Source organism: Triturus cristatus, chromosome 4_2 (assembly GCF_964204655.1).
Source record: "Triturus cristatus chromosome 4_2, aTriCri1.1, whole genome shotgun sequence".
NCBI lineage: Eukaryota > Metazoa > Chordata > Amphibia > Caudata > Salamandridae > Triturus > Triturus cristatus.
In genome coordinates this window covers 224,270,145-224,293,339 of record NC_140586.1, presented here as the reverse complement: position 1 = coordinate 224,293,339, position 23,195 = coordinate 224,270,145, and the positions used below count along the sequence as shown (strand labels likewise).

General features: G+C 47.2%; 1 protein-coding gene across 1 annotated transcript in view; it reads right to left on the bottom strand.

Moving 5' to 3' along the window:
* The window catches only part of DDX17 (DEAD-box helicase 17), a 55,588-nt gene that overhangs the window by 15,977 nt on the left and 16,416 nt on the right, over positions 1-23,195 (bottom strand). Inside the window, exons 10-12 of the mRNA XM_085601293.1 lie at positions 7,485-7,546; positions 6,070-6,129; positions 1,333-1,569 (exon numbers count right to left, since the gene is read on the bottom strand). Coding sequence (XP_085457419.1) covers positions 1,333-1,569; positions 6,070-6,129; positions 7,485-7,546 — 359 coding nt within the window. The remainder of the gene's footprint in view (positions 1-1,332; positions 1,570-6,069; positions 6,130-7,484; positions 7,547-23,195) is intronic.

The window sequence follows — 23,195 nt, the reverse complement described above, 5'->3', positions numbered from 1 at the left end:
GCCTAGGCCCGGAGGCGAAAGCGTGACCGAAGCCTTTTTGGGTGTGGGTAGATTGGTACTCACGACCCTCTGCGCCGGGGTGATGTCCTCCACATCTGACTCGTCGGCCTCAGAAGCGCTGACGAGGTCCTCTTCGGTACGATGATGTTCCGGATAGTCGATGTAGTCTCTGAAGATGTCGACTGGAATCGACGTCGAGGAGTGTGCCATGTTCCTTCTGGCTTTTCGGTCCCGAATAGTCTTTTTGGATCGGAAAGACTTACAGGCCGGACAGTCTTGAGCCTCGTGTTCCGGGGAGAGGCAAAGGTTGCATACCTCATGAAGATCGGTGTGGGGAAATTTGGACCCACATTAAGGGCACTTTTTAAATGGAGTTCTTTCCATGAGCCGGGACCGGAGCCTGGGTAGGCCCGAAGCCCGCCGTCGACGACTGGAACCGAAGGTTTGTATCGATGAGAAGGCGCGTTCATTGAAGAGATCGTGATCGAAACAATACAGCGATTGGGGTGAGGTTTGCGCGTCGATCGTCGAACTGGAAGCTGTTTGGAACCTGAGCGCAAAGATCACATCCGAGCCCGATGGCGGAAAAGAACAATCTGAGGATGGAGCCGAAGCCCATACGCAATACGATCCAAAGGAGGATTCACCGACCTCGTGACTTACAAAGACTTTCCAAGAGGAAAAACAAACTGCAAACATACGGGCCCAACACCAGATGGCGATCTATGCAAAAGTGTGTAATCTGCAGCTCATATGCCTCGAACATGCTATGCAAAAGTGTGTAATCTGCAGCTCATATGCCTCGAACATGCATATTACACTATCCTGCAGGGTGTTTACTAGAAGAATGAGATTTATCTTGAGGCCACACTGACCAGTCAAACTGAAAAATCACAACTGGGTTGTTTTAAAGCAGAATTTAATAAAACTGCAGGAACTGAGGGTTTTCTATAGAGTGAAGCATTCCATTATTTCGCCAAAATAGTAAATTGAACATTTTAATATTTTTATCCCGCATATATAAATGTTACCTTTAACATCAAGTTAGGACGATCATGTGGCATAATTCAGTCCTCTACTACTGCAAAATCGGAGTAGTTCTGCCTAGAATATATGCATTACATTAGGAATCATTTTGCTGCTGTCTTTACTAGGCTTTGTAGCTGGGGGACGAGGCAGCAGCTACACAATAGGCAAACATTGTGCACCTTCCCACCACAGCACAGAAAGGCATAGCAGAACACGTGAGCTGGGTTAATATCTCTACATTAAACTGAACTGTAAGGATTTGAGATGTGCATAACTGCAACATACAATTGTGGCTATACGTACCTCCTCCTCCACCACCACGTCCGTGATCCACAAGCTGCATGAGTTTGGGGTTGATGGCCTGGTTGGCCTCCTGCAAAACTTTGATAAGCTCCCGAGCCTGTTTCAGGTTGCCTGGAGTGAAGAAGGTGTATGCCGTGCCTTTGTTCGTGCTTCGGGCAGTTCGACCAATCCGATGTACGTAGTCCTCAGAACTGTTGGGGTAGTCATAGTTGATAACAAATTTGATGTCTTCGACGTCTGCAGAGGGGAAAGTATCCGGACATGGCGGGATAGCGAGTGCGCCAAGGAGGAGCACATACGCAAAAGGAGTCATGGAAGGAAAATAAGAGTCAGCGAATGCAAAGGAAACAGCACAGGCAGGCTCGTCCCAACAGAAGTCCAGCTCCAACTTCTAGGCTTGCAATCATCTGCTACTGCTCTTATTGGCAAGGACAGTGCCTTCAAGGGTGGAGTTATCATTCACACCATCGGTCATCCCTAAAGCAGCCCAGATTTAATGCCACCCCTCTTAAATGTCATGTCATATGCACTAGCAGTAGCTGCCCACACCATCACTTTCGCCATATTTTAAGTTGTGTGCTTTGAGGTAGGTAAAATAAGCATAATAATCTGGGACAGTAAACACCTGCACACAATACAAAGCAAATGCCATCTCACCAGCAAGGGGCTTTACAATCAGAGCAGGAGCAAATCGTGTAGCCAGAATACATTTTAAAAAACCGGGAGCGGACGCTGTTAAGAGAAGCCTGCTCACAAGAATTTGTCTACTTACCACCACAACCTGTTCAGCGCAGGACGGCATTAAATATATTGTTTGCTGCAGACCACCCTCCCACCTCCCAGTTGCGTCAAAGCCAGGACAGAGCTCTTTCATGTCAATACAGGTCATGAGACTGGGCAACAATCCAACATCCAGTCACTTCCAGGCCGCTCAGTTGAAAATATAACATTTCCTCAAACCGAAACGGAGCTGCATTTACACATTAATATGGAATTAACCACTAATTTGGAGTCTACTTTTACCTGAACCTTTTTCATCCAGCTCCCCTCATATTCCATAACGCAGCAGGTATATCTTGCTGCCAAACAGCCTCCTTCACCTGAAGACTGTGTACAATGGCTAATGCTGGAATCTACCCGTAGAGGGTTCAATTAAAGATTGTAATTGATAAAACTATTCCAGCACGTCATATGACAGGATACAAATAGAACGCACTCAAATTCATCACCAGGACGTTAGTGGTACCTTCTGAAGCCCAACCACTAAGAATCAAAGGGTATATGGGATGACATCCATGGGCACACCATATAAACTCAAGCAATTACCCTCAATATACTTAATCTCCCCCCCCCCCCCACTCAATTATTTTTTCTTACCAGTTCTGCTCAATACAGCCACCTCACACCATCTCAAATACCTCACAATTTTTCTAACAGTATTCGTATGTGCAGAAGACATTTACATGTACCAGACCGATGCACACTCCCTCCTGCGGTGAGAAGCAGCTGCAGCCGATCCCGTCTCATGGCGGTCCCCTCACGAAGACTCCGCCCTCTGGGACACGGGACCACTGGAGCGGGAGCATGCATCGATAGTCCATGGCTTGGCGAGCAGTCTCCCACAAGCTCGCTCGTTTAGATGCTTCTGTCGCCCATTGGGATGCCAAGCGCAGGAGAACCAGGTCACGTGGGAGGATAACAGATCCGGTCCTCCAACGCTTTTATCCCCTTCACCTCAGGGGATAAACATTAATGGCTTCCCTAAGGGCCCATCTATTGCCCAGACTCATTTCAAAGGGACCGGGTGGGGGTTTACAGGAGTAATAGAGACATTCATCAATTGGACGGGGAAGCAACGTCTGTTTCTTATTACAGAAAAAAAAGGGCTCCTCGGTCTTAGCTGGCACTTTAGGGCAACGGGCTGCTCTTTTTTAAAGACCTAAACCAAGATATTCAGCAGGAAGGGGAATTTGGGGACTTGAGGCCTTTTCTTGTACGGTAGAGGGAATTGTTCAGATCATTCCTTTCATAACACTATGTGAAAGGATATCTCCTGGCCTAGTGTCGCGGTTCAATTTTTCTGGACGGAGTGCACTAGAATACCAGGAAGAATTCAAGGGAGATTATTGGATTAAGCAAACCAACATTGATGGGCTTGAGGCAGCAGTGCAGTTTTTCTTCAAGTGTAGCTGTACTGCTACTGTTCCCAGAATGAGGCGGCAATACAAGCAGCCCCTGGCTTCAAATGTGAGGAAAACAAGTTGGAGACAAGAACACGTTTTCTGATACTCGAGACATGTTTTAGCTCAGACATGGTTTTTACTTCACCCACACCGACATCCGGTTTCCAGCTTGCGACAAGTCATCCAGTATCTAGCAGGGAGGTGCATAATTCAGATGAGCTAGACACTATTTATCAACCCGAGGGTCGCAAAGTTGAGACTTCTAAGCAGCAGAAACGGTAGTTTGAAATGTTTTCCACTGATGAAATCTCGGAGCAGCATTAGCCACCAGAGGCAATGGGTCCTTGAAATAAACAATGGAAACTTGGGAGCGCAGTCCGGGAGCAACATGGAAACATTGCTTGTTCTCAACTGCACGTTTGGGATTTGTTTAAAAGCCAGCTTGACATAGTCAAGCACTTGTGTAAAACTGAAATCGCAAGAGGCCCCGCTCTTTTGCCTTTGTACACTCAATAACTGCAAAGCACGACGTTAAACAGTGCCACCGAACAACCAGAAGGCAATACACTGCACGGCCTTTTGGTACCAGTGCACAGACAACGGCTCTTGCCACCTGTGCTACATTCCAGCCGAATCCTGCTGCAACTTTTCTGCTGCTGCTCAAATGCCGAAGGATTCAAATGCCCATATGGAGCAGCCTCCATAAGGCAAAGTAAAGGTGAGGCAGCCTCCGGCAAGGAACGCATATACACATACAGACAAGCCACAAAGGAAGAGGTAGATGTGTGGGAAAAGATGTTCAACCTACCCATTGGTATGCACCCGGCAGATGCTCATTCCGTAGCCTCAGTGGCTGTCTGCAGTGTCTTTTTGGATGGTGCCGGGGCTGCCCAGGTTGAGTCGCATCCTCTCCTACGCTCACAGGTGAGCTAGGTGCTGCTGCTGCCCCACCCAGTGTCACTCACTGAGGTCTACTGCAGTGATTGCACAGATGGGTGCTGTGAATGGGGAACACTGGGCAGATGCTGAAATCTTTCCTGCCGCTTTAAGGCAGCAGGGGTTCGGGACGAGGCAGCACGGGGCTGGGGCAGACAAAAGGGGTTTAAAGCCCCCAAATGGCATAAGATTTATGTCGAGTTGCAGACCATAAAAAGAGCCTCCAGTACAAGACCTCTTTAGGGTCAGAGTGGTCACCACACAGAGAGCAACTTCAGTGCCCTCCATTCCGACAATCCCAGGCCCTGTACTGAGAGGGGTCTACAGCTCCTGTTCAAAAGAAAAAAAGAAAAAAGGTTTTAATGTTAAAAGGAATTGAATCCGGTGTGAAAATGGTCAAGTCGTGCAACAAGGTTAGGGGACAACTTTTGCTATAACGTTATTGCTATACACTAGGACTACAAGCACAGGAACTTACCTGCTCAAAAGTGTGCATGATTTAAGGGGAGGGGTACAAATTTGCACCACCTCTTGAGAATTGGGTGGGTAGTTCTCCATCTGGGATAACAGGATAGGGAGTTATGCTACACAAATATGCACAGTTTGTGAGAGATGCGATTTGTCAGTAAAACCAGTTCCTTCAAACCAGTTTATTCTGAAATGTAATCTCTGTTCTGCAGGGGTGGCAGCCAATATAGATACACCCCCTTTAAGACCAGCCAGAATGAAGTAACAAGAAACAGACTGTACCTGTCCACGAGGGAAAGTGTGGGAATGGATGGGGAGCTTTAAAAAAAAAAAAGCCAATTTTTAGGTTTGTTTGAAACACGTCTAGGCAAGATGCACAGAGAGAAGCAATCCAGCACTCTGCAAGCTTCATTAAAACAGTAAAGAAGAAAAAAAAAAAAAAAAACGAGAGATCAGTGGATGAGACCAGTCTGCTCTCAGTCCTCCGTCCTAAGGACAGGCCCCAGACATGACCCGGAGGGAGAAATTAGGCAGAGATTAGTTTTAATGTAGGACCCCTTTAACGGTGGTCCTGCCAAATGAGCTGAAGGACAATAAATGCTATCAGCCATAGGCAATTAAGGAGCGCCGGGGAGGGGGCATGGTTGTCATTTCTACCCAAGGGACTACTGCAATCCACCCTCAAACATTCAAATGAGACTGCACGGGACTCGCACCACCCGAAATCTACTCCTTTGTCATATGAACTAACAAAGAAGCTAATAAAAAGACCAATGGCACGGAAAAATTATTTTAAAGTCTGCTTGGTTTAGGATTCCTGAATAAGTACGAATCCTTCGCTTACTTAAAAGGATGCATCTATTTTAAGTACACCTCCAACATAAGCCACCGTGAACACTAGATTATGACCCATAGCTTTTGGCACAGTTAATTGTGAATTCTAACAACCTTTAAGAGGTTGCACGACTAATTTGCACATGTACGGTAGAGGGTCCCTTGAACTCCCTCCTTGGAGCAAACTGGTCACGCCTAGTCACTGCCCAAACTAAGGAGACTTTTAAGAGAATCTATCACGTGGTTATAGTATTCGCTTACAAAGTAGAGTATAAAATAAAAGCCAAAGCAACATTGTTTCAGTTTATATACGCACCTAAACCACGAGAGGCCACATCAGTTGCAATGAGGATGGGGGCCTTCCCGGAACGGAACTCTGTGGAGGAAAGCAGTTGGAAAACGTCAGTCCACTAATCTTCAGCCACAAAATCACCTGAATGATGCCAATGACACTACTTTTCAAGCACTAGAATCCCTCTTAGAATTGAAAGGGCTCCACAAACACTGAAAAAGCAAACCCACAAAGATGCGACCCTTGACGCTATTTCCAACAATGGTGACCAAGCCCTACAGTACATCCATCCCATGGACCTGGCCCGACCACCACCCAATTATTTGACCTGAACAATCAAACCAACTAAGCCCCACACCCAAAACCACCTGCGTTAACACTGGACCAGAAAATGCACCAAATTGAACAAGCAGAGCTAGAATCCTTAATTATCTTCCAAATCATTACCCCACCCGAACTGTCAACCACAGACTAGCTCGCTTCTGACTACAATACTATAATGACTGAATTCCCATTCAACCACATCACTTCCACTCAAGAAACTCAACTGGTTACCAACTGAAGCAAGTATTTTTAAAACCACTTGCATAACACACAACTCTCAACGCTGGAAATCTTACCCACCACGCTCACTAAAGCAGGCCAAAAAGACCTCTACAAAGCTCCACCTGTCTCCTCATTCCTCCCAAATTCAAGAAAACAAAGTCCCTCACTCGATCATTCTCTTGTAACGCCTTGAGAAATTGGAATACCCTCCCTAAAGAACTGCGTGACAACCAATCCTACCTTTACTGCAAGAAAAAAATTAAAACTCTCAATTACATTCAACTAATCCATCTAAACTACCCTGCTTGACCTACCAAGTAACCCATCCAACAACCTCACTGATCGCTATCATCTCCATCTTAACACCTCCTCAGGACACTGAACCACTGCCATATACCATACTAATATTTGCTCCCCACCTGTATCCTCATCCTGCAATTGAGAGCAGTTTACCTGCCCCCTGCCCTATATTGTATGACTTTTTGCAATGCCCACTGTAAACGATGCACATGTAACACTTGCATAGCCGAATACAGCACCTGTAATCAATCTATATGCAATTCTTGTAAAGCACTGAGGCCCGTGGGTCTAGTTTGCACTAAAATCCCCCCTCAAAAATAAAACTGCCGCATGAGAGAAGCAAGCGAGTGCCCTTTCGTTTAAAATAGTTCAAAAATACATTCCACTGCACTTGGGCGTTAACAGCTATATGATATGCATTTAAGACCATTTCAGGTATCACTTAAAATAAGGCCCCTCTCTCCGGAGTGACATTCTCACCCTTATCAGTTCTTCATGGGGCTCTAATGCTTTAGCAGAATTCCCAAGCTGCAAGGGATGGAAAAAACGTTCCAATAGAAACTATTTGATGGCAAACATTTTAAGTGACTTACCCGCAAGAACCCAGTCTCGCTCTGGCTGACTCTTATCTCCATGGATGCACATTGCTGGCCACCTAAGAGAAAAGATATTAGTTTGAGAAATGGCAGCTTCTGCAGCACTGGCATCCCCACACAATCTCATGCTTGAATGATCTCAATATTTAAATGCATGGCCACAGTATACCAAAACAGGAATTAACATGGACAAACAATAGATTTTTCCAACCCAGCCACTGCATTTTATCACCTGAAATGTAGTTAATCAGGTAGAGGGACTCAGGGTTCAAACCACCCCCAGCAGCTTAATCCCTTCGCTTTTTTTGGGCTATTACAGGTAGTTCGCGCTTAGGCCCCTGTAACTTTTTGAACACACAAGGTATCTAAGCAAAATTTACGCCCTTTTTTTCCAACATCATGGGGATTTAAAAGGTACCCAGGATTTGTGGATTCCCCTGGAGGGAGCCCAGAAATTAGCTAAAATACAGCTCAATTTTGGGGGAAATGGGAAAAAGTGCTGCAAATGAAAGACAACGTGTTTGTGGGGCTGAAATCACCATTTTCCCAGCTTTTAGGGACTGAGACTGGTCAGAAAGCCAACATTTTTTTATTTTATTTTTACAGCTATGGCATTTTACTGGGATATAGCCTATTTTTGTGCTTTCAACCTTCTTCCAGTTAATGGTGGGAATGGGTATGAGAGCAATAATGGATACTGGAAAGCTACACATTTTAGAAAGTCACATTTCTGAATTCAGCAGGGGGTCATTTGAGTAAATCCTTCAAGGTTCTTTATAGAAACAGTTGAATATAGGAAAAATTGAAAATTAGTTGAAAAAAAACCAGCCATTTGTGCCAACATTTTCACCTGTAACTTTTAATTGTGAGAGCTGTTTGTACGCAATATGCTGTTACATCCGCTGGACCTTTCTGGTTGTGGGGATCTATAGGACTTGTAAGATTCCCAAGAACCCGACGAACCCAGAGCCAATAATTGAGTATTGTCTTGCAATGTTTTTTTTAATTTTTTATTATGTACCGGGTATATAGCAATTAACTTGTGAAAATATATACATGGGAGGAAAAAAAAAATTAATTTGGTACCTCACTTGTGTGGTTAGGCCTAGTGCCTGTGGCAGGAAATGCCCCAAAACGCAACGTGGACACCACATTTTCACAGTGAAAACAGCACCTAGTAGGCTTTCTGCCTTCTGCCCCCACGGGGTGGTGGACGGAGGGGGTTCGGGCAGAAAGACCGTTGCCCCAACATCAATAAAAAAGCATTACAATAGGTCTCGCCTTTCATTAAGTTAGCGCCATTTGCTTTGCTATACAATACCATTAGCAAAGCAAATAGCTTTAACTTATTAATTAAAAGGCAAGATCTATTGCATGTTCAATGCTAGTTTATATTACGTTCAATCTATGGAAGAGGGGTTGGTGATCCGAGAGAGAGGGAGGGAGAAAGACGGCTGGTTACGGAGGCACAGGAGTTGACACAAAGGCAGCGCGAGACCCGAGACCACAGACTGTATGTTACACTTAGATTGCGGTTGGTCTGTGTTACGCAGACACGTGGGTGGTCTATGAGATAGAGAACCAGTGTAAAGGGTGGGGGGGGGGGGGTTGAGTTACAGAGGAAGGAAAGAGGTGTGAGGTGCACGGCCACGCTGATTACACACATGGTGGGTCTGTGTAAGAGGATGAGGGGCAGGGTTACACCCGAAGAGGCAGGGTTTTTGTAGGCAGTTAAAGTGCTTACACAGGCCGTAGAGGTTTTTATATAAACGCAGAGCTCTGAATTAAAGTAAAAACAATTAAAAAACACGGAGCGCCGGAGGTAGGGTAGGAGGAGGAATGTATTGGTGGGTTTTGGCAGAGAGGAAGCACCTGTATTCAAGCTGCCATCTCGTTTCATGGCTGTGCAGGAAACCACCACCGAGAGCGGTGCGCTATCTGAGGCTGCTTCCGAGGGACTGAGAAGCAATAAATAACACGGCAGGGCATGAGTAAATCTCGCACAGGCTAGCCAAAGGACAGGACTTCCGAATACAGATTGCATGGTCGTAGATTGAGCAGCCACAAAACAAGTAGAACAGCACTACCTGTTGTAACCAATGAGCAGTATTCGAGAATGCAGGGCGAGGACAAGACTACCCCAGAACCTGCATACAACAAGCATTGACATAGCCAATAGGTCTCGCCTTTGGGACCTTAGAAGTGCTTAGCCATGCAACAGTTGAAGTTGTTGCACCAAGGATTTTGTGCTGCACAACTAAACACTTATAAGGTCCTGAAGGCGAGACCTATTGGCTATGCCAATGCTGGTTTAGCTTTGTCCCTTGACCTTTCAATGCTCACGCCAGGACACTCTTCGGAGTAGCTGCGCCCGCTATAAACTTATAGAACATAACATTGGAGCACCAATTACTAGAGAAGAGGTGCGGACTGCTATTAGGTGTCTAAAACTGGCGAATAGCCCCAAGAGCAATGGTCTTCTAACTGAGTTCTAACAGAGGTTCGCTCCCCAGTTGGTGGATCCCCTTTTGGAGGTCTATGTGGAAGCTTGGAGGGCTCAGACCCTTCCAGCTTCCATGAGAAGAATTAGTGGTTGTGATCCTGAAACTCGATAGGGACCCCATGCTGCCTTGCTTGTACAGACCAATCTTCCTCTTGAATCCAGATATGAAAATACTCAGCGGAATCTCGGCAGCCAGTCGTCTTCTTCCACAAATGCCCCACACGATCCATGCTGATAAGGATTAGTTACTTACCTGTAATCCTAGTTCTCTTCCAGGGGTATCCTCAAAGTCATAAGCACTAGAATATTCCCGCGCAAGACCCCGGAAGCACAAATATATATATATATATATATATATATATATATATACATATATATATCATATCATAAGTAAATGCAGCCTTTCATAACCAGAGCTGAATAATGCTGTAAGAACTCTCCTGTATACCACCAATAAATTATGCAATATAAACAATACATCACAAAAAACAGGAAAGAAAAACAGCAGTAATGCATGTTTGAAACTGGTTTAATGCTTAGCATTTAGCCCAAAACCTCAGATAGGACTGAAAGCATTAACAGCTCACAGGCTGCATTGTAGAAAACACAGGCTAGAAAGCTAACTCTTAGCAACACAGAAAAAACTGGCACCGTGCCTTTAAGGCAGCCATGACCCCTAGCCTCCCATCATGCATCAGGGGTGACAGTTGGGTCAGTTCTTTGCGGGGACACAAAGCCATAACACAGAGTTGACAATTCCTTTTAAAAATTCAAGATCTTTTGCCCAGGGAGGTGGGAGGGTTGCTTATGACTGATGAGGATACCCCTGGAAGAGAACTAGGATTACAGGTAAGTAACGAATGCTTCTCTTCCAGGGGATCCTCATCAATAGTCATAAGCACTAGAATAGAATAGCGAGCCTCACCTCATCCACTGCGGGCAAAGGAAAAACAATTAACAATCAAGCTCAGACAACTAAACTTGATAATTCAGACATTTCTGTTATCTGAACAGATTTCTCAAGGAGGCCTGGCCTACTTGAGTATCTGCCCTGGAGTCTGATTCAAGACAATAATGCCTTGTTAATGTATGCACAGATCTCCAGGTTGCTGCCTTGCAAATTTCTGCCATTGGAATATCATGCAAGAAAGCTACTGTAGCTGCTTTTCCCCTAGTAGTGTGTGCTTTAGGCGACAACAATAGGGGCTTATTTGCCAACTGGTAGGCCAATTTTATACAAGACACTATCCATCTGGAAATGGATCTCTTGGTAGCTGGAAAACCTGTTCTCATGGACCCATAATTTAAAAACAATTGGTCTGATTTTCTGATGACCTTAGTTCCCTCTAGGTAGAATTTAAGCACCCTTCTAAGGTCTAATGAATTGAGTGACCTCTCCGCAGGAGTTGCGGGATTGGGAAAAAAGGATGGCAAAGAAATCGCTTGATTAATATGAAAATCAGATACCAATTTTAGCAGAAAAGCAGGGCGAGTCCTCAATACTACTCTGTTGTGGTGAAAGACAGTATAGGGCTCTTTGGAAGATAGAGCTTGGATTTCGCTTACTCTACGCGCCGATGTTATCGCGACTAAGAAAGCGGTCTTCCAGGTCAAATGTTGCAGCGTGGCTTTATGGATGGGCTTGAAAGGAGGACCCATAAACTTCGAGAGGACCAGATTTAACTCCCAAGGAGGAGAAGGAGGTCGAACAGGGGGAATAAATCTTCAATCCCTGTAGGAAATCCTTGACCACCTGCAGTTGAAAAAAAAGGAAGGCTTGCTCGGAGACTTTCTATAGGCCGTAATAGCCGCTAAATGTACTCCGATGAATATTTCAACCCTGATTGAGCAAAGTATAGGAGGTAAGGCAGAATAACCTCCTCCTGCCCTGTGGTTGGATTAAAGTTATTACGAGTGTACCACAGGTAGAATCGCTTCCACTTAAAGGAATACGAAGCCCTTGTAGAAGGTCTCTTTGCTTCCTTTAGTATGCGCATACAGTCCTGCGGCAAGTTCAAATGTCCATATTGCAGGACCTCAGGTGCCATGCTGCCAAGTTCAGTGAGGGAAGGTTGAGATGTAGGATCTTCCCGTCCATCTTGGTGAGCAGATCCGACCTGCACAGCAGCCTCTTGTGGGGGTGCACCGACAGTTGTACGAGATCCGGGTACCACAATTGTCGAGGCCAGTCCGGGGCTATCAGGATCATTGACATGTTAGCCGGATGAGCTTGGACACCACCTTCGGTATCAGGAGGCAGGGGAGGAAAGGCGTATGCAAATATTCCGGACCAATCCATCAAAAGAGCATTCCCCTTCGTCCCTGGACAGTGGAACCTGGAGGCGAAGACGTGGCATTTTTTGTTTAGATAGTCTGCGAAGAGATCTATGGAAGGCTGGCCCCATTGACGGAAAATGTCTGACACTAGTCGTTGAGCACCCAGTCTGGCTGATCTGCGAAGTGCCGACTGAGCGCGTCCGCTCGCACATTTCGCTCCCCTGGAAGGTGCACTGCTATGACTGAGAGGCCTCGGGCTAGAAGCCAATGCCATATCTTTTGAGCTTCCAGGGAGAGAGGACGAGAGCGCGTACCACCCTGTTTGTTGAGGTAATACATGGTTGTCGTGTTGTCCGTCTGGACGAGGACTGAGTTGGACATGATCGAAGGCCGAAAAGCTTTCAGGGCAAGATGTACGGCCCGCAGCTCTAACATGTTTATGTGGTAGGATTGCTCCTTGACAGACCGACCATGCATTTGCAGGCAATCCATGTGCGCCCCCCCATCCTTGAAGCGATGCATCTGTTACCAATGACTGGGTGGGAACAGGTTGGTGAAAAGGACCTCCCGGTAGGAGGTTCCGTGGACGAGTCCACCACAGAACAGACGCTTTTGCTGCTTGTGAAAGCAATATCCGGTCTTCCCAAAAACCGGTAGTCTGGTCCCACTTGTCCTCTAGATCTCGCTGTAGAGGCCTCATTCTTCTCAGCCTGGCGTTGGGAATGAGGAATATGCAAAATGCCATTGATCCCAATAGGGACACTACTTGCCGGATCGTCGGGCGAGCGGTCTGGAGAAGAACTTCGCACTTCTGCCGAATTGATAAAAGTCTGCTCCGAAGGAAACGCTTTTCCTAGGTTTGGGTCTGACGGAGCCCAGGTAATGGATCACTTGCGTCGGCTGACAAACTGATTTTTCTATATTTACATGCAGGCCTAGCTTGCGAAGCAGAACCAGGCACACTTAGAAGCAAGCCGTTCTTTACCTGCTGAGGAGATGGCCCTTTCAAGAGCCAATCGTCCAAGTATGGGTATACGAACAGCCCTCGTCTGTGTAGAGCTGCCGCCACCACCGCCATGCACTTGGTAAAGACTCGTGGGGCAGATTTTAGCCCGAAGGGCAACACTCTGAATAGGTAGTGATTGTTGCCGACCATGAATCGCAGGAACTTGCGATGACGAGGAGTCACAGGAATGTGGAAGTACGCATCCTGGAGGTCCACAGAGCACATCCAGTCCCCTGCTCGCAGATGTGGACATATTTGATGAAGCGCCAGCATGCAACATTTTTCTTTTACAATGAGCTTGTTTAGAGACCGCAGGTCCAGGATTGGTCTTAACTTGTGCTCTTGATCTCTTTTTGGCACAAGGAAGTACCTGGAGTATACTCCTCTCCCCTCGCTGCGAGATGGGAACTTTTTCTATGGCCTTTTATCTAAGAAGCGCCACCACTTCCTGACGTAGTAATTTTAGCTGGGGAGGACGAGATTTCTTCGCAGGAATGTCCTTTGGAGACACACGGAAACGTAGTGCGTACCCATTGCGCAGTATATTGCGCACCCAACGATCCTTCGTTATGTTGCAGCACTCTCTCAGATGTTGTGAAACACTTCCTCCCACTGGAGTGGGCAACTGCGTCAGAGGAAGCTCTGGCTCATTGCTTTCCTGTTGGTCGAGTGGTGAAGGAGGATTGTTGTTGGCTACCCCCTCTACCGCTGGTAGACTGACTCTGAAATTGTGAACGCCCTTGGTTCTTGCCTTGGGACCACTGAGGGGTTTGAACCCTCTGTTGATATCCCTTGCGTTTGTTGGGCCTGTACCTTCTTCGGAACTCCTTTTTCTTTTCTAGCCCCCACCACCTTTAAAGTGTCCAGCTCAAGAAGAGGATGCCGAGCCACAAACTTTTCGCCCCAAAGAGTCCTGTGACTTACTCGCCTTGTCCGGAGGGACCAACGCATGGGCAGACACCGCGTGGGATTACGTGCTGCAGCAACTATGACAGAATCTGCAGGTGGATCCGTCTTTAAGAACACAGGGTCTGTATCCGCCGGCTTGTTTTTCTTGAGGATTCTGGCCGGTGCGGCCTTAATCGTTAAAGGGGTCAGAAAAATGTCCATTACTGGTTCCATAAGGCCAGGAACCAGAGGCAGCAACGGACGCGAGGCAGATCGTTGGTGCAGCGTCTCGAAAATCACTGTAGTTGCGACCTGGGGAGTAGACATCGCAATATTCAGCTTCTGAGCCCCTCTCTGCAGCACATCCTGATAGGTGTTAATATCATCTATCGGGGATACTCGCGACTAAGGGCTGTCCGATAGAGTAGGCGAGTAGTCCCTCTTAGATGAATGGGTGGAGGAAGAGGTCCAGGAGGGAGACCTTCTGCGGTGATGTGACACAGGAGGCCTACGCTCCTTAGATCTACCTGCACGGTGGTGGCGTACCGGCGAAGGCGATCTATCCACCTCCTGGACCAATCTTTGCAGAGGGGACCTGTGAACAGGACTTGTGTACTCCTCCTGCATTCTTGCTGCTCCCACCGGAGTCTTACTCCAGTGATGCACTGGTAAAAGCCATCTGGGAGACCGATGTACCGAAGGAGAACTGTGATGAGACAGGGATCTCTGTCGTGACCTCTGATGTTCCGGAGACGCAGATGGAGTGAGGGTGTCTCGAGGAGTCAGAAGAGGAATGCCTTGACGCCGATTCCATCACCAAGACTACCGAACCGTCCTTAGATCTATGTGAAGGCAGTCTCGACGTCGAGCGTATATCCTGCTGCGAAGGAGGCCTCCTCGACGTCGAGCGAGATCTTGTAGTCGATGTTCGACCAGGTTCAGGGAGTGGTCTGGACTTCCTCGGCGCCTGATGCGTCGACGGCGAATGGCGCCTGGACGGCAGGTGAATACTTCCTCGTCTCGACGTCGAGCGATGTGGCTTTGACAGCGACGAAGGGCTGACTCTACTCGACGCCGATCGTCGATTGGATGACGACGGAGAACTCTTAGACGTCGAACGTCGTTGAAGTGACGGCGACGGAGGGTTATCGGTTCTCGGTGCTGAACGTCTGACCGATGTCGACGGAGGCCTGCTGGCTCAACGCAGATCGTCGCCTGGTTGACGTCGCCGGAGGGCTTTGGCTCTTGGAAGCCAATCGACGTCTTGAAGCCGGCGGTGAACTGGAACTCCGACACCGATCATCGCCGGGTTGACGGCGGCGGAGGTTGACGGACTTTCGACGTCAATGACATACATTCATGTCTGCGCTCTCGACGGCAAGCCCGCCGTCGACTGTCTTTTCTTCGCTGCATGATCCTCCGGTAGCGGCTTTCTCAGCGCCGAGCCAGACGCTGAGGGTCTAGAAGAGGATCTGGGCCTCTTGGAGCCTTTTCTTACCGGAGACCTGCCTCTGGAAGCCCTCTCCGCCAATCCATAGAGACGAATCCTCTCTATCTTTTAAAGTTCTTTTAGAGAGGGTCTGGCAATGAGGACAAGCCTTTGGGACATGATCCTTAGGTAGGCAAAGAATACAGACTGCATGAGAATCTGACCTGGCTTTTTTACCACAAGAAGGGCAGGGAATCAAAAAGGGATGGCATTTTGGGTGGTAAAAGATGCCAAAAATAATCAGAAAAAGACAACACCTTACTTGACTGGATGAAAGACGAAGTAAGTTAAAACTTTTCTGAAAAAGGTGGAAAATTTCTGAATAAAACCAGAAGAAAAAAAAAAAAAAAAAAATGGAGCTGTGTAACCAGGGTCCTGACTGAAGGAGCCGGAAAGAACAACTGACCCAACTGTCACCCCTGAGGCATGATGGGAGGCTAGGGGTCATGGCTGCCTTAGGCAAGGTGCCAGTTTTTTCTGTGTTGCTAAGAGTTAGCTTTCTAGGCTGTGAGCTGTTAATGCTTTCAGTCCTATCTGAGGTTTTGGGCTAAATGCTAAGCATTAAACCAGTTTCAAACATGCATTACTGCGGTTTTTCTTTCCTGTTTTTTGTGATATATTGCATAATTTATTGGTGGTATACAGGAGAGTTCTTACAGCATTATTCAGCTCCGGTTATGAAAGGCTGCATTTACTTATGATATATATATATATATCTATATCCCACCGTGAGTGACGCACCGCCTGATCAAAGAGCGCCAAGAACTGCCCGAAGCCGCCAAAGACTGAACTTTGGTAAAGGACTCTGGCACCTTGAAAATGGGTTGCAAAGGAGCGACGGTGATGTAAGAAAATCGCACCAACCATCTAAATCAGCATCGCCCACTGGTGGGTAATAATTGTAGGCTGTGAATACACCACATACCAGCATGCTCGAGTGTGCAGCTTAATGAGGAGTCCACCAGGGGGCAAAAACTTTAAGTATGTGCAATCGCTTTGTGGATGTGTTTGTAAGCCTTGATGCTGTGGCCATCCTTTGAGAAAGGTCAATGTTTGACCGAAATGCACAAGGTAAAGAATGCCGCTAGCGTTTTAATTAAAAGAACATTGTGAATCCCGTGATGAGTGCGACTCATTCCTTTCTGAAGTGAAAGGTTCTATGTGTGATATATTATTATTTATATATATATATATATCACATATATGAACGGCTTTCCGGGGTCCCGCACAAAGGCGGGAATATTCTAGTGCTTATGACTGATGAGGATACCCTGGAAGAGAAGGGTGGGTTGACACCAAAACTGAACACCACTCAACCTGCGACGCCTGGCACATGTCTGGCATGCCCCATGCCTCCTGGAAGATGACAAACTAATGCCACTGCTCGACACAGAACAGGCTTTTGACTCGGTTGACTGGTCCTATATGTGGTTGGTTCAACAGCGGTTTGGAACAGGCCCTGATTTTCTCAAATGGCTTCAGTTTCTGTATACTGCCCCTGCTGCCCATGTGCGGTCGGGGGGGTTTAATCTCCAGATCATTTCGGCTGACTGGGTATATGTCAGGGGTGCCCTTTGTCCCCGCTCATCTTCGTGGCTGCCATGGAGCCTCGGGCAGCCACTTTGCAGGGCTGGATGGCTCCTTGGGGGGTGCATCTCGGGGAGACACGTCATGTGGTCTCCCTATATGCAGACGATACATCTTTTACAATACCCGTTCCAGAGACCACAGGATGGATGATTAACTCTTCTTGGACTTCTCCTGAGCAAAGAAAGCAAAGGCAGTAGAGAAAAGAAGCATCTTAATGTGGATAGTTCTCTACATTGAAATCTGCAACTCCGTATGAAAGAAGTAGCACTCAACAAAGTGTTACAGGCTCAATCCACCCATGCTAAGGCTGCCACTATTGAGTGCACATCCTGGATATTTGTGAGGCTACTACATGCGCTTCAGTGAACATGTTCATGAAGCACTATTGTCTTGAGAATGAGTTCCGTAAAGATGGATATTGTGCTTTAGGCATTCCACAAACCCACCCCCTTGGGAGGCACTGCTTTTGTATGTATTAATCAAGTGAGGAATCTGCAGTTAGAAATCTCTATTAGAAAAACATATTACGTACCTTTGGTAGCACTAGTTTGATGGATGCACCATATAACTGCAGATTCCTCACTGTCCTCCCACCTCCCTGTTCTGTGGAATGGACTCTTCCATGTAAAAAGTCCAAACCTAGAAATATGCACACTGGCTAATTGGCTGGTGTGCTCTGTGTCTGGGGATGCGGATAGCCCTGTGAAAGAACCCGACATTATGCATTGGTGGCGCTTATATGCCGCTCTGTTCTTCATTTTCGAAGCTGAAAGAAGTTGGTGCAGAGCCGCAGGGTGCCACCTACCGATGCACAGGAATACTACTTTAGTTTCCCCAGATCCAGTTGGACGCCTGGAAGGATATTTACCATGTTGGGAATCTGCTTTAGATAGAGTATCCACCAGAAAGAGCATACCAAAGACACGCAACTTGTTCTTTAACGCACATTTATACGACCACGTCTTGTCCTATTCTTTGCACACATGACTCTACACTGACTTCTGTTTCATACCTTGTACCCTCCCCAAGTGTTGACAGGAGAATCAGCTGTCAGGTAACTAGATCTCAGACCTAGAGTCTGTTTTCTGTAGAAGCCTTTCACATCTCTTCTGCCTCGGTCCTTGTGTTTCCTCTTGTGTCAGTGCGTAGTAGTCCCTGATGTCTGCACCTGCTCTGTCTCCTCCCTAGTGCCTGCTTCCACTGTGTATTCACTTCGTACTATTTGCTTGCTTGTTTCCCTATCTCTCTTACTCATTGTGCCTGCTCTTGCCCTGTGTGGATCTCTCTCCCATGTCACGTTTGTGTTTTTGTCTGCCTTTTAAGCGGATGTATCTGCTCAAACCACATTCCTGAGTTGTACCCAGTTGCCAGGCGCCTTTACAGGACAAGCTTTGAAAATGCAATAGGTCTCGCCTTTGATTAAGTTAAAGCCGTTTGCTTTGCTAATGGTATTGTATGGCAAAGCAAATGGCTTTAACTTAATGAAAGGCGAGACCTATTGCATTTTCAATGCTTGTTGTAAATTGGTGTTGGATTTGGATTGCATCTGGTTTTGCTCTTATTCTGCTGGTTTGGTGCTTCTTAATGCTTTCACTTATTCCTTTGATAAAGCCGGACTTCTCTTAGCCGCAGCTGCCCAGGGCTGAGCTCAGGTTTTTAAAATGAATCTGAGCGGCCACAGGACAGGTAGTGAGTTCAGCACTCATGACCACACCACGTAATAAACCGCTTTACCCAGTCTGGTGGGGAGCAGCGTGTCTCCTGTGGTGCATGTGGAATGCACTGTACCAAATATATGGTGACAGTGAGGTGTGCTGGGCACAGCCACTCACACAGAGGCAGGCTATTACTGACATGGCCGGTATTTGAATGTTCTGGCAGGCGGAAAAATTAGGATCATCACAAAGCTGGTATTTGTTTGCCCCTTAGCTTTACAGACTTTAAACAGTAAATATAAATGAAAGCAGATGTCTTCAGGAGCTGCCTCGGGGGATAATGAAGTGATCAAAGACAGGCCAGGTTAGAAGAGAGTACAGGTGATTTCCAATAATGTTTTATTTAAGGATCACATCTGGCCCTATGTAGAATCTCAAAAGGTGAACAGATGGCGAGTATCCCTCGCCAAGGGAAGGTGACAGCCCCTCAGAGGGCAGCACCCTCTCCACTGGCATGGCCCCTGGAGATCTCGGCGTACTGAGCCTCAGACATGCAGCATTACAGCTAAACCCCTCTGGGCCCAGCAGGAATGTGCGAAAAGCAGATTACTGGCGCATGTCGTGTGCGTCGCCAAGTGAAGTGTGCGGCTTAATTCTACCCTATGAAAATGTGTTTCCGTCACACTTCAGAAGTTCAAAAACCGGAGGGGCTTTTTTGCCGCTGCTGCTATACTTTGAAATATTGTTACTTCATTTGGATGCATTTAAATGTTGGGTGTAAGAAAGCATTTGCCACTTCCTGTACCCCAGGGGCACTATGCCCGGGCTCAGATTACACGAAATTCAAAACGCAAAATCAATGAAGTCAACACAAATCTTTGTTAAATGAACATCAGTTTGTCACAAGACACCACCTGCCCCGTGACCTCTGCTGAGAACTAACAGCAAATGGACAAGTTGGGAACAAACTGTGAAGGCCTCTTTATGGCACTTCAGTCTTCTGAACGGTTATCTTGGAGGGCGGCAGCACCCCCGCGCCCCTTCTTCCAGCGCCCCTGGAGATGGAGAAACGTAAACATGCATCATAAAAAAAAAAAACTCATGAGCAAGAGGCACTGGAAATGGCTGGGTTGAGACAGTTAACCTCTTCGCTGCAACTCGCCAGCCTTAACCCGCCATGGAGGACGATAACCAACTTCAGCGTATGCCCCACCGAGCATGTCCTGCAGCCATTGTTAAACCGGTTTCACGTCCCCCATAAACACTGCAAGGACACTTCAGAGGAGCCAGGAAATCTGGCACCATCTACACTTCGCAATCTGGCAAATTGCCAGAAATGGCTGCAGAAATACCCATTTGCGGGGTGTGGGGGTCACCCCAGAGCAGAACCCAGAGCCCCCCCCCCCCCCCCCTCTAGGAAAATAGATCCGGAACACGCAATGCTGCTGCCAATATGGAAATACTGTTTACATACCAAAGGTTTGAATATCAGGAACTACTTGTGGGCCGTCCGTTATTGGGTCCTTAACACCTTTCATAATCGGTGCTTTGTGGCACTCGCTGGGTCAGCTGTGCTTCCAATCGGCGTCAAAGGAATGCGATATGAGAAGTCTCTTCATGTTTTGAACTGCCTGCATTTGTAGTCACGCATGGTTACTTCTGCAAGAGGCTGACTCTGCCTTTCCTGACTGATAACTGGTACGTTCCAGAGAGTTACCGACAACAACTGCTATCTGCAGTGGGTTTTTTTTAAGTTAATTATTTAAGTATGTTGACATGTAACCTCGCACAATCTTAAACTCTGCTGAAAGCTTAAGTAAACCAGAGCAGGTGGGCGCTCCTTTTCGGCCTCGAACCTCTCGAAACGTTTACCGGATCAGAGGTGCCACATCAGATAACTCATTCAAGAGCCTCTTAAAAACCCATCTCTTTAGAGACCTAAAGTTGGCTGTCCCCCCCCTCCCCCCTTACATTTCTTCAACCGGTCTTACCCTTAACTAGCGGAGGCCTTCCTTTTGGGGCAACTTTTTTGCGCTATACAAATATCATTCATTCATTGACATATACGATGCATGCAGAGTTAAAAAGCGGCAAGGCAGTCCAGCGCTGCACTTGCCCTAAAGAGGGCCACGCGCCGCAGCCTGCTTGTAATATTAATACATAATTTGCGAGACTCAGGAGAATGCTATATTTGCTGGCACTGGAACTCCAATCTGCAGGCCACCCCTAATGTTAGAGGCGAACCGTTTTGTCAGCCTTATAGGATAACACGCCATTTTAATTTCGTTTTTTTTTTTGCAGCAACCACTGCCCCAAGGTATCGCTTTACATGACACAGCATTATCCTATCCTCGAACCTCATAGTCGTTCAAATTGTATGGTGTCACAGGGCAGGTGACACGAGGGCATCTACTGCTAACGCCCCCCCCCCCCCTTCCCGGTGTTCGGGCCCTGCACAGACATGCACCCAGGACAGGATTTATCGCCGCGCACCCCGTCCGTCAAAACGCGGAGTTCATCTTCCGCTTCCCGCTGGAGGCTCGTCCATAAATCAATCAGCTGTTGGATGGCTCGGAGCGTGGCGCTCTCTCCCTGCAATCCGCTCCAGACGGAGCGGGAGCACCCAGCCTAATGCAAAATGCATGAGCAGTTTACCAGACGGAGGAAAACCTGGAGGAAGGAGAGAGGGGGCAGGAGGGGGAGGCGAGCAATCACCCTGAAGCACGTTAAACAGGCACTGTCCGCTTTCACTTTCGTCCGTTGTGAAAGCTTTGTCGTTATGGGGCCACGTGTTTGAAACACATGGCCCCATAAAGATAAGAAAGCTTTCGCGATGCATGGAAGGCAGACGAGCCCGTCCAAATGGGAGGCTCAAAAAGCAGAAGGAAAACGTCATGAACAACTCTTTTCCAATGGCTGGCCACCGTTTAGCATAAACGGTGACGCTGGCCAATGGAAAAGAGGGAGGGGGCTTAAAGCCTTTTACAGAAAATACCACAAAACGTTATATCTCGCCAGTGAGATTGCGCATGTGCGCAGCCCACGCAAAACCTAAAAACAAGGTATAATCGAACGAGACTGAAGAATTATAACATGCAGAGCGCAAGGCTAGGGAAAAAGTGCTTAGTAGCACGCCGCGAGTAAAAGATCCAATCCCGCTGTGCGTGGCCTAAAACGGACAGGGTGGCAACCAGGAGGGACTTAAACAATCCTGGACAATCAAAGTCTGTTCTGAATAATAACGGACGTCAAACGATGCACACCAATCACAATTGCGGGCAGAGTCCAGACATTACTTCTGGAACCAGATCGATCCCAAGAAGCCCTCGCATGGGGGGGGGGGGGGGGGGGGAGAAAATGCCCTGCACGATACCTCTCCCATCTGTTTCAGTGTGCTGGGGTGGGGGTGCGGAGATAGCCCCACAGGCACCGAAACTGAGAAACTGAAGGAATATGCTACTTACCAGTGTACATCTATTCTTGGCATGTAAAGCTGCAAATTACACACTTTTGCATAGATCGCCATCTGGTGTTGGGCCCGGATGTTTGCAGTTTGTTTTTCCTCTTGGAAAGTCACGAGGTCGGTGACTCCTCCTTTGGATCGTATTGCGCATGGGCTTCGGCTCCATCCTCAGATTGTTTTTCGCCAACAGGGAACGATGGAGCGTAGTAATAACAGTGAAGAAACCCATGTGTGTATCTAAATAAGATAAACTGGAACAGATACAGGTAGCCGGGGAGGCGGGTGGGCGTGTGTAGATCTGCAGCTCTACATGCCAAGAACAGATGCATACCGGTAAGTAGCATATTCCGTTGGGAGGCACAGGAGCTGCAGATTACACACTTTTGCATAGACTATATAGCAGTTCCCAACCTTAGCGGCGACCACCGGTATCTGTTGCAGTGGTTTGAAATAGTGTTTTTAGTACAGCCTGGCCCACACTAGCTTGTTGCTTGGTTTGCACATCTACACAATAGTGTTTAGTGAAAGTGTGCGGTGTGGACCATGTAGCTGCTTTGCAGATATCATCTAGTGGGATGTTCCCTAGAAAAGCCATGGAAGCGCCTATCTTCCGTGTAGAATGGGCTTCAGGGGGAACGGAAAGCGTTAGTTTTGCTTTGTGGTAGCAAATCTAGATGCATTTTACAATCCACCTAGCTATCCCTGATTTTGAGATGGGGTTGCCCTTGTGTGGGGGGGAGAAAGAGAAACAGTTGTTTGGTCTTTCTGAAAGGTTGTATTCTTTGGATATAGTAAAGTAAGGCTCGTTTGACATCTAGCGTGTGCAGAGCCCTTTCT